Source organism: Heptranchias perlo, chromosome 7 (genome assembly GCF_035084215.1).
Source record: "Heptranchias perlo isolate sHepPer1 chromosome 7, sHepPer1.hap1, whole genome shotgun sequence".
In the NCBI taxonomy this organism is placed as follows: Eukaryota; Metazoa; Chordata; class Chondrichthyes; order Hexanchiformes; family Hexanchidae; genus Heptranchias; species Heptranchias perlo.
The window spans coordinates 77,085,513-77,097,954 of record NC_090331.1 but is presented as its reverse complement, the minus strand read 5'-3'; the positions used below and the strand labels follow the sequence as shown (position 1 = coordinate 77,097,954).

General features: G+C 42.1%; 1 protein-coding gene across 1 annotated transcript; it reads left to right on the top strand.

Moving 5' to 3' along the window:
- Positions 1-2,895: 2,895 nt before the first annotated feature.
- LOC137323370 (secreted phosphoprotein 24-like) lies at positions 2,896-7,718 on the top strand. Its single transcript, XM_067986858.1, has 7 exons — positions 2,896-3,019; positions 3,162-3,265; positions 3,790-3,918; positions 4,356-4,487; positions 6,160-6,199; positions 7,297-7,341; positions 7,475-7,718. Exons 1-7 carry the CDS (start codon positions 2,968-2,970, stop codon positions 7,486-7,488), a joined length of 516 nt encoding a protein of 171 aa, XP_067842959.1. The 5' UTR covers positions 2,896-2,967; the 3' UTR covers positions 7,489-7,718.
- Positions 7,719-12,442: the final 4,724 nt, after the last annotated feature.

Genomic DNA, 12,442 nt, shown 5'->3' with positions numbered 1-12,442 from the left:
AATCTTTCTTTCCCTCTCTTTATTTCTCTTTCTGTACCTGATCTGACTCCATTTCAATCTCATTGGTTAAGGAGGTACCCTGTTGGTCCTGTCGTTCACTAAGGTCCCAGATACCCGTTCCAGCAAGGTCTGGCCCCATATCTCCATCGGCTGAAACTTTGCTTCAAACAGCTGAATAATTTTCAACTTGAAGATTAAACATCAGTAGCAGTCGATGCTGAGGAGTTCTATAAAGGAAAAGGTTAACTCAAAATAAATAAACAGCAGAAACATGGAGACAAGAAGTCTCCTCTCAAAGTAATGAGAGATTCAGCTTCCAACTCTTTTAACATTTCTCATTTTAATGATTATTTACAGTCACATAGTTCATTAAATTATTTATCAAATATATGGTTAGTATTTTTGTTCAGACACCTGTTTCCCAGCAGGATTTTATCCTTTTCATGAACTGATGTTTATCTTGTCCTAATGTTTCTACATTTCTCATGTTTCCTCTCTCCTCCCCCTCCCACACAAACCCTAAGGCCTACGCGCAGCTCAGGAGGCAGGAAGCCTAACCGCAGATTTCTGCACCACTGTCAATAAAACCCAGTCCAAAACAAACCTCTGGATGGAGCTCCTACACATGTGGAGCTGAATGGGCTCTGTTGTCAGGAATACGTGGCAGAGAAAGCCTGGTAACAGTTCTGATTTTTTTTTCAATAGCATATTTTCAGACACTGCTCAGGATTTAGATACTGCAATAAACCGAACTCAGAGTGGTCGATATTTATCCCGAGTGGGCATTGGGTGTGCGACGAGTGGGTTTGATTGTGTCGCACACACAATGTTATTGGCGTGATGCTCAAGGTATTTTGAAAGTCGGATCTAATTTACATTAGACCGTTGAGCTACGAATGCTGTTCCAAACCTTACCTTCTCCCAAGCGGCCGGCAGAGGTCTCTTTAAGGACCACTGATTAGGCCACTCCATGCTGGGCGAAGCGCATACTGCACATGCTCCACCCATTGGTACCTAAAATTTGCATTGGGGCCCTATGCCCTTAGCATATTGGAATGAGGCTCCTGCCTGAAACAGGTCAGTGTCTGGGCCGGCCATGTGGAGGAAAATGATGGCGGGTGGGATTGGAACAGTTGGCCCGGTGAACTGCACAGGTTTGAGCGGGAGTGCAGTCTGTGTATTAATGTCACACAAAGTGAGGACCCAACTCATCACCACTGTGGCAGTTGAATCACACTGACCAGGAGTTCTGGGATTCAAACCTCTGACTGCTAACGGTGAGGTAACATTGAACACAAAGGCATGTGCATGTCAGGGGTTTACCCCACCACTGATTTTTTTTGGTGCTAAGTGATTCTAACAGAATGAAACATTCCAATATGACTTTCTCAGGGACCAGGCTGGGATTTTACAGCACTGTGTTACCAGTGACAGTGTGAATGATCAGGTCTCCTTGAACCTTATTGAAACTTTAATCTGTACATTGCAGATTGAGATATCAGCAAACTGCGATGGTGTTTTCCTGTATGTGACAGGGAACTGGGAAATGTATCCCACAAGACCGCAAAAGAACTTGGGCACACCAGATCGAGAGACCATCAGTTCATCAGATGTAGTTGAGAGCTGGCCCATAAAACCACCATGCAATCGGGCACTGTGAACACACAGCCCCCAGAGAACCACAGAAAAGTGACCCCCACACAAGACACTGTGGATCACCTCAATGACCAGCGCTACCCAAAAATACTCAACTGGATAAGATCTTCAGTGTAAGTGGACCTAGATTTACCAATCGCTGTCATTTTAACATGAGGATTAAAATGTATGGGTGAATGTTTGTGCTAAAACAGTGCTAATTGAAAATTCTGGGTTATGCTGTGTAATGTGTAACATACCACAACACTACTAGGTGTGCACGCTTCTATAAAATGTTGATTTAAGCTTTGTCAATGGTTAGTGGGTAAAGGTATCTCCCCATGTAGGGCTGCGGTTGCATAAGGCAATTGTTAGGTCACAGATTTAGGCACGTTCTTTATTAAAAAGATATTAAAGCCTTGCGATCATACAGGTTCACCAGAATGATGCCAAGCATGAGAAAGAATATGCATGAGAGGAGGTTTAAGGGACTGGGACTATTTCCACAGGAGCAGAGAAGGCTAAGGAAAGATTGAATAAATGTCTGTTTTAAATATGAAAGGTTTTGACACAGTGAATATGGAAAGGTTATTTCCTCTGGTGGAAGAGACCTCAGCATCAGGTGAGAGTGAAATCAGGCTCTACGTGATGTCTTATACAGTCAATTAGCCTGCCTTCTGTCATTGTCTAGACTCATATGTGAAGAATGGCCAATTGGGTCAGTTACTGCTAGTCCAGGGCTGCCCATGAAATGTACCGCAGCAAGTGTCAGCACCTTCTGCAGATGAGAGACAATGGTGGGGGGAAAGTGGTGGGACAATGTGATTTAATTAAAAAGGTTGTACCACGCGGGGCGCAGATTCTCCGTTTACCCTGAATACATCATGGAGGACAACATGGCAGTCAATGCAGCAGAGCTTCTGGGGGTAATGGTTGGTGCAGGAAGGGACCCGAACAATGACACTGTCCAATAAACAGAAAATTCAAGGTGTTAACTCCAGTGAGTGACTTTCTACAAATTAAAAATGATCGTTTCATCTCCTCTGTCAGTTTGTTATTTCAAATTCTGAGGAATAAAATCTGATCTCACCTTTTTACCACCAAATCTAAACCCAATGATGATATTTGGAGGAAGCTCTGCCCATATTACGGCCCACTTGTCAGCAGATTTCCACGGCCAGGATCACCAAACTGAGCAAATATGAGTCAATGTTTGAATGTGGTCGAGGTGCAGTATATAAAGACTGAACGCTGAAAGGAAAAGGCAGAGCAAGAGAGAGAAGCAGCTCCTTTACTGTTAGAAACCAGCCAGCTGATCACACAAGAGGCAGAATGAAATCCTTTCTCCTCACCATTGCTGCAGTGCAGATCCTCCACTGCTCAGGTACGTACTGGAGAGAGCAGCACCTCAGAAAGCAATGAGTTATTGTTAATGAGCTTCAGTCAGTGATATTTTACCAATGTTTAAACAGAATTCACTGAAGAATGCTGGAGTGTTTTGTACAACTTTCCTTTTCTCTCTGCAGGAGTACCAACCCCTCAGGATGCTCTGAGACAGTCAGTTATAAAACTGAATGAAATCACCGAAATCACCAATCTCTGTGGTATAACCAGGAGAAGAGTGAAGGATGTAAGTGTGTCCTGGTCTAAGTGTGTTTCACTCTCTAAAGTCTACAAGGATATCACTGAGTGAAGTTAGACTCTGATTATTAAACATGAGCAGAATATTATATTATACACACAATGGTGGGTGAATCTCAGTTCAGCATTGAATTTAAAACCTAATTCAGCCTTTGATTTTGGAGAATGAGATTGGAACAATGGTTGGAAGTGAGAGTTGAAATTTTTCCAAGTTTGAGATTTGAGATTTATTTTCCACTTAAGTATTTTTAAATCCAAATTGCCTGTCACTCGTTTGTTAATTTCCTCCCATCATTAAAGATTCAAGCACATCGAGCATCTCTTCTGTGATGGTTAAAGGAACCATTTTGTGTTTGGACAAATGAAAACTTTTATCCCTGTTGGTTGATGATTCTGACAGTCTCAGTGGAGGATCTGTTAAAAATAAAGAACTGTGTTGTTCTGAACTTCATCCAATGAGAGTAAGAACACTGGATACAATAACACACTAATGATCTGTTTTCCTTTCATTAGATTTATCGCACAGGCAAATTGTCATACAACGTGGATTTAGCGTTCACTGTGAAAGAAACCGTCTGCTCCAAAAATTCTGGACTGGAATTTGATGATCCCAGCTGCCACTTCCGCACCAAAAAGACCGCTGTGAGTATTGAGTTATATTGTATCATAGAAACCCCCATGTTTACTGAGTTATATCATAGAAATATCATGTTTACTGAATTATATCATAGAAAGGGCCGTGTGTACTGAGTTATATCATAGAAAGGACCGTGTGTACTGAGATATATCATAGAAATGACCGTGTGTACTGAGTTATATCATAGAAAGGACCGTGTGTACTGAATTATATCATAGAAAGGACCGTGTGTACTGAATTATATCATAGAAAGGGCTTTGAGTACTGAGTTATATCATAGAAAGGACCGTGAGTAGTGATTTATACCCTAGAAAGGACCGTGAGTACTGATTGAAACGCTCGGAAGGGCCATGAGTACTGAGTTATGATATAGAAATGCCCCGTGTCAGTGCTGAGCTTATAGTCATCAATAATTTTAATAAATTCTGTTTTATTTTGACAGGAAAGAGGTTTTTGCAAAAGTCACATTCAATATTTTGCTGATGAGGTCGTTGACATCGATGTGGAGTGTCGAGGTTTGAAGACGGTTGACAGCAACAGTGAATCATTAGAGTCAAGTGAAAACAGTATTGAGGTAATTCACAGATTCACAGGTTGATTAACAATCTGGTAGCCATGTGATGAATGCTCCTTCCATGGCCGTCATCAGCTTTATACAAGCTGATAAGGTGGTTAGTCCTATACAGTGGGTAGCTTTTATGGACTTACACAACCCATATGATGGGGGGTGGGCACTCACACCCACTGGACCCAAGTATCCCACTGGATGTCAATCCAGAATTCAGAGCAGGAACTCCGGTCCCCACTTGCCAGGACTGTCTGGAGCAGGCACCTTCTGACTTAGAGGCAGGAATGCTAGCACTGAGCCAAAGGCTCACCACAGCATTTTATGTGGAAGGGAGGGATGATTCCAGGATTTTGTAGGTAGAGTTGCCAACCCTCCAGGATTATCCTAGAGTCTCCGTGAATTGAAGATTAATCTCCAGGACACTACTGCAAGCAGCGCAGGAGAAAATTCATCGAGGTATTTAAAAAAACTTTTTTTTTCATTTTGGAGATGGGGAAAAAGGCTGTTGAACTAACAGTCGAAATTAATCAAATTGGGTTCACTTACCAATTGGCGTGGGAGGGCAGTGCGCCTGGAGGATGGACCAATAGCAGGAATGTGGGGGTGAGGCTGTTTGAGGTGGGAGGTTATGTGATCAAACCTCCAGGTATACACCCAAACAGAGTTGGCAACCCGAATTATAGGGAGCCCAATGAGTCACTCTCCAAATAGTGTTTGGATCGCACTGATATGAGTACAGAGAATGAGCAGGTCTTCAGACAGGGAGATGCATTACATAATTAAAATCAACAGAAATGGAGCTGGTGTAACATCCTCCCAGAAACTCTTAAAGAGGGCAACAGAAAGAGAGAATCCAGCACAAAATATTGGCAGGTTATATTGTTGACATATTTGGCTGCTGTCTAAGATTCAGGATTCTTTTCTGTTTTTAGAGCAGAAGCAAAGTATCTGTCATTGTCTCTAAAATTTCGTTGTCCATGTTTCTTGGACAGCCTGAAGATATCAGAATGGAGCCTGAGCTAACAATGTACTTTCATTGAATTAAATGTTCACCTAGTGATTGTGTGAAGGGGACACTGAGGTTTGAATGCTATAGACTGTTCTCCAACCCTTGGAAAAGGATTATTGGGCTGTTGTCCACCAAAGATAAGAGTGATCTGACTTGTCATTCTCTGTGTGGTTGGGACAGTCTAGTCTCAGAACCACCCAGACTGACCTTCAGTGCTGACAACCTTTAGAAGCATCACAGACATGCTCACCAACTGGAAAAGAAATCAGAGTAGTGCCTGTTTGTTTCATTAGAAGTAAGTCTGTATAGAGCTATTATCTCTTCTTACTGATATTAAAGAAATTTATTGCTCCTTGTTGTCTGGGGGTTAACACAATAGAGTCCATTTTTATTACTTTACTACTTTAACCATTGGCCCCACAGCCCCACTGTGCCAGTGCTACATTCATTATTGTTGCATCATAGAATATCCAGATGTTTGGCGAGGCCTTCACCATCAAACACTGGGCCATTGCATCTCATCCCTGAAATTTAAAGAGTTAACATTTCTTTATTTCTCATTGAATATCATTTAGATCTTTGATTTAGGGATAATGCTAAAATTTATTATTTACAAAACACCTCATCCATCCTCGTACTAAACATATAAATATTAATATTTTAATACAGGTGAAAACCAAAAGAAACCTCCCACGAGGTGTCATCAAACGTAAGTATTAACCAGGATTTTTTGCCAGGTGATTATTAACAATAAACTGTTGACACCTGGATTTATCTGTTCAGAATGGAAGCTGTGGCAGTAATATGCTTTAATTGAATTCAATGTCCACCCAGAGACAGTGGGAGAGGGAATACGAATACTTGAATTCTGTTGAATGTTCTCCAGCCCGAGTCAAAGGATTTTGAGATGAACCTAAGTAGATACGATTTTATTCCCCAGTGAAGATGACGCCAGAATAGATAAATGTAATGGCATCAGATGGATAGATGTTCACATTCTCACCATCTACTAGACAATAATTGCTGGTTCTTCTGGGGGGAGAGTACAATAGAGACTAGCTGATCAATAATCTCAGCCTTCATTAGTTTAAACATTGACCCCACAGCCTCGCTGTACCAGGACTGTATTAATTATTGCTGCACTGCAGAACGTGAGGTGTTATCAGAAACGCTGAACAGGCTGAAACTCTTTTCTCTAGAAAAGAGAAAGCTGAGGGGGACCTGATAGAGGTCTTTAAAATAATGATAGGGTTTGTTAGGGCAGATGTAGAGGAAATGTTTCCATTTGTGAGGGAGTCCAAAACTAGAGGTCATAAATGCAAAATAGCCACTAATAATTCCAGTAGGGAATTCAGGAGAAACTTCTTTACCCAAAGAGTGGTAAGAATGTGGAAAGCACTACCACAATGAGTAGTTGAGGCAAATAGCATAGATGCATTTAAGGGGAAGCTGGATAAGCACATGAGGGAGAAATGAATAGAAGGATATCGTGATAGGGTTAGATGAAATAGGGAGGGAGAGGCTTCTGTGGAGCATAAATGCCGGCACAGACCAGTTGGGCTGAATAGCCTGTTTCTGTGCTGCAGTTTCGGTGTAATTCGTGGTAATCAGATATAACTTCTCCACTCCAAAATTGAGCCGAATCACAGCTCTGAAATTTAAGGACTTAACGTTGCCTCATTTTTTAATATCTAATATCATTAAAATCTTTTGTTTACAGGTGATTCTAAAACTTGAGAAATTTACAAAATACCTCATTAGCTCCTAATGTGCTAAACATATAAATATTAATATTTTAATAAACAGGTGAAAAGCAAGTAAAAAGAATCATCACTCGAGGAATTTTCAAACGTAAGTATAAACTGAGATTTTGTGTCAAATAGTTGCTTTCTTGATCATGGTTATCAACAACAATAAAACACTGAACTCGGTTTGAACTAAGTCCATCTGAAAACTACAATTCTGTTTGTTCTGTTCATCCCAGGAACACAGCGATGATTCAAAGAGCCTGACACTAATCATGAAAGAAACTTCTGAAAGGCCGAGCTTGGTGTGAACAAAAGGAGACCTCATTCAGATTCAAGAAGATGTCATAAATTGTACTTTACCTGTTCATATATAAGGGGGGACCTGGGGTTATTGTAACTGGAAGATTCTATAGCTTGTAAATGTTCTGTCCTTTGCTGTGTATTGTTGTCTTGTATTCTGTGGATCATATTAAAAGTATAAAGAGAATATTTACTGATGTTCTTCCAAATGTTGTTTCTCACTTCACTGATCAGATAGGAGTTTAAACAGACACAACGCTCAAACAGCCTGTCATAGATTTGTGACAAGTTTCCTCAGTCTAATGGTAGCTGCTGATGATCTGGGGTTTTTCCTGCCTTAAGACTGGTGTTGGGAGGTGGACAAGTGACACTGTATCAATATGGAGCTTTCAATCCTTGGGCTGTGTGACACTGAATTCCATCGATAACCACAAGTGAAATGGTTTATAAGAGTGAAGTTCTGCACCTAGGGTGGAAGTGAACAGTGAATGTTCTCAACTGTGTGTTATTGGAAGTATGATTCCTGAAATTAGTAATAGTCTTGGAAAAGCCCACATTATAATAGATCCCAGTCCCTTAGTCAAAGAAAAGTCATTTTAATGTTTATATGACAAACATCGGTTCTGTCACAATTAGCTGCGGCCTAAATAAAAGTCTGTGCCTTCATCTCTTCTGCTCTCTTCTGGCCCTTTAAATTCCCAGCTGCCTCCACTGATGCTGCTGCTGAGTTCCTGATGTGCTCTACAGGGATTTTCCTTCCTTGGGGTAGCAGCTTCCCTATCAGTGGGAGAGATCCCACCAGGAATCCGCTTCGCATCTACCTGAAAATGGATTAGGGTCATGGTGGGGTTCAGTCCCACCCCACCACCAGAAGAAAATTCCAGCCCTGTGCGTCTGGGATTAGGTGGAATCCACATTCTGTAGGTGTGCAGTGTGAGGAGCACCAGGTCCACAGACGATATTGCCACATATGGCTACCCAAACATTCGCTGGTTTTGATATGTTAATACCTTCTGTTTACAGATGTAAGGAATCTTACAACACCAAGTTATAGTCCAACAATTTTATTTTAAAATCACAAGCTTTCGGAGATTATCTCCTTCATCAGGTGAGTGAGTGAGTGAAAGGTTCTCAAATCCCATATCTTATATTAGGCTGGGACACGCTCACACCAATCAAAGGTGTCGTTGGTGTTCAGACAGGTTAGCCACGGAAAACAGTTCTGAATACACAATGGGTCAGGTTACAAAGCCAGAGAGAGAAAGAGACCCGAAAGGCAGAGAGATAGAGAGAGAATATCCAGTTGTATTAAAAACAGATAACTTTTTACGGCATCGCTGCAACAGCCTCAGTACTCAACACCAACAACAGCCAATCTCCAGACGCCATCCTACAACTCATCCGCTTCATCCTGGATCACAATGTCTTCACCTTCGATAACCAGTTCTTTACCCAAATACACGGAACAGCCATGGGGACCAAATTCGCACCCCAGTACGCCAACATTTCATGCACAAGTTCGAGCACGACTTCTTCCCTGCACAGGACCTCCAACCAACGCTATACACCAGATACATCGACGACATTTTCTTCCTATGGACCCGCGGCGAAGAATCACTGAAGAGACTACACGATAACATCAACAAGTTCCATCCCACCATCAAACTCACCATGGACTACTCCTCAGAATCGGTTTCTTTCTTGGACACACAAATCTCCATCAAAGACGGGCACCTCAGCACCTCACTCTACCGCAAGCCCACGGACAACCTCACGATGCTCCACTTTTCCAGCTTCCACCCTAACCACGTCAAAGAGGCCATCCCCTATGGACAGGCCCTACGAATACACAGGATCTGCTCAGACGAGGAGGAACGCGATGGACACCTACAGACGCTGAAAGACGCCCTCGTAAGAACGGGATATGATGCTCGACTTGTCGATCGACAGTTCCGACGGGCCACAGCAAAGAATCGCATAGACCTCCTCAGAAGACAAACACGGGACGCAACCAACAGAGTACTCTTCGCCGTCCAGTACTTCCCCGGAGCGGAGAAACTACGCCATGTTCTCCGCAGCCTTCAACATGTCATCGATGACGACGAACACCTCGCTAAGGCCATCCCCACGCCTCCACTACTCGCCTTCAAACAGCCACCCAACCTCAAACAGACCATCGTTCGCAGCAAATTACCCAGCTTTCAGGAGAACAGCGTCCACGACACCACACAACCCTGCCACGGCAACCTCTGCAAGACATGCCAGATCATCGACACAGATACCACCATCACACGAGAGGGCACCACCCACCAGGTACATGGTTCATACTCCTGTGACTCGGCCAACGTTTTCTACCTCATACATTGCAGGAAAGGATGCCCCGGAGCATGATACATTGGCGAGACCATGCAGACACTGCGACAACGGATGAACGGACACCACGCAACAATTGCCAGACAGGAGGGTTCCCTCCCAGTTGGGGAACACTTTAGCAGTCAAGGACATTCAGCCACCGATCTTCGGGTAAGCGTTCTCCAAGGCGGCCTTCAAGACACACGACAACGCAAAATCATCGAGCAGAAATTGATAGCCAAGTTCTGCACCCATGAGGACAGCCTCAACCGGGATCTTGGGTTCATGTCACGCTACACGTAAGCAGGTGAAATAAAAGTTATCTGTTTTTAATACAACTGGACATTCTCTCTCTATCTCTCTGCCTTTCGGGTCTCTTTCTCTCTCTGGCTTTGTAACCTGACCCATTGTGTATTCAGAACTGTTTTCCGTGGCTAACCTGTCTGAACACCATCGACACCTTTGATTGGCGTGAGCGTGTCCCAGCCTAATATAAGATATGCGATTTGAGAACCTTTCACTCACTCACTCACCTGACGAAGGAGATAATCTCCGAAAGCTTGTGATTTTAAAATAAAATTGTTGGACTATAACTTGGTGTTGTAAGATTCCTTACATTTGTCTACCCCAGTCCATCACCGGCATCTCCACATCATGGCTTCTATTTACAGAGTCATTCATGTCAAGTTCACCAGAAGCATTTCCTGACACCACTCTGCATGAGTATCAGTCTCTTGAATCTAACTGACTGTCAGCTTGCTGCCTCTCTTGGCTTGAGATAACTGGGCTGGGAGACCAGTCTGATATCTTTGAACCCTACTGTGAGTGACAACTGTACTTGTGTAAAACTCCTATTTGCTTTCATTTGAATCAGCCCGATCACCAAAGAAGAAGAGGGGGTGTAGGATAGTTTTCTGAGAGGAGAGGGCATTGACACCTTGTGAAGTCCACTTTGATGAACAGCTTTGTAGTCAGAAGCTACTGGTTCTGAAGCCTGAATGGGACACAGTCTAGCTCCAGTTCACCAGCTGTATTTTGTGTCACAGAACTGCAGCTTGTGTGGCTGTGTTCTTGTGGAGCTCTGTGGGCTATTACCAATACCTATACATAAGTTATAGTCCAGACACTAGTACTGGTTTAGTATCATCAGTAGAGTTGGTGAAGTATCACATCTTTTGTTCTTTATTTATAAGAGGAGAAAGTATGAGGAAAAAGTTCCGTAAAAACAGTGCAAGCTATTGTATTGTCTATTGTTACTGCTTACCTGTTAACATAGAGAAAAACCTGTTCTGTAATTTATTAGCTAACCCATGTTCTGATAGAGTGTTTAATCTTCTAATTTCTGAAGTCTAAGAGATCATGAGTTGGTTTGTGTCACATCGAGTAAAGTAAATACAGAAACAAAGGTTTCTGCTCACCCATGGGCAATGCTACAATATCAGATTACAGTCTGATTTTTTGGGAGTGAAGGGTCTCCTATGGGAATGGCCTTTAATGCTAAGCATGAGAGAAATATGCAATTAAAACCAAAAACATAACAGGAAGATCACTTTAAGACTGGAGTCTCAGTTGGGCAGGGACAGCAAACATAAATAAATAATAATAAATAATCACATTTGAATCTTGCAGTGTTACGATGACTTGCTTGGCTTCAGCCCCAGTGAAGAATGACATTTTTGATTGGTAGATGGGACGACTGTTCAAGGCGCCAACCAGCTGCTGGAAATCATACAACAAAATCTTCTCCCTGCTATTTGTTCAAAATATGCTTAAAACAGATTGCAGAAGTACCAACTGGTGCTTTGAGACAATCAGAGCAGTTAGTCAATGCTTGGCGCTATAGGTTTGCTTGCCAACTAGAGAGAAAAACAGACCATTTGCAAACAGAAATGAAAGCAAAGCAGGCTTCGATTCTCTGTTATTTTTAGTACTTTGCCAGTCATCATAGTAATAACTGAATTCTCAGATTTTTGAAATGTACATCTCAAAGTGGCTCGTTAAATCTTGTTAATAGCATTTGACATGTAGGTAGCCCATTATATCTGTGCTGTAGTTGATGGCTCGTCCTCTAAATCTTTCTCCATCAATTTGGGGATCTTCAAGGCTCCCAGTGTGCCCTTTCTCTATATGAATGTTCTTGTCCCCATGTTACCACACCCTATCCACTGTTTTGCTGACAATTAAACTTTAAATTCATCACTTTGCTTCAGATTGTACATGCTCCAAGCACACAATTTTCATTCCTCCTTGACTCTACACCTTGATCTCCTTCAGAGAGATTTCCATGCTCTTTCTCTGTACTTTATTCATTGAATATGTCGCGCAGCACCCTGAGTTTTTCAGGAATCGGATTTATTTTTGTATGTTTTGTCATTTAAAGGTTTATTACTCATGCTTGCTCTAACTGTAAATATTAACTGTAAACTGAGGTAGATATCAAATCGACTCGTGATGACCGATCTCGAGCTGAATTATGTAAAAATGTAAATAGTTTTTTTAAAAAAACAAAATAAAAAGATATATCTCCTCTCCATTATGGACAATCAAACTCT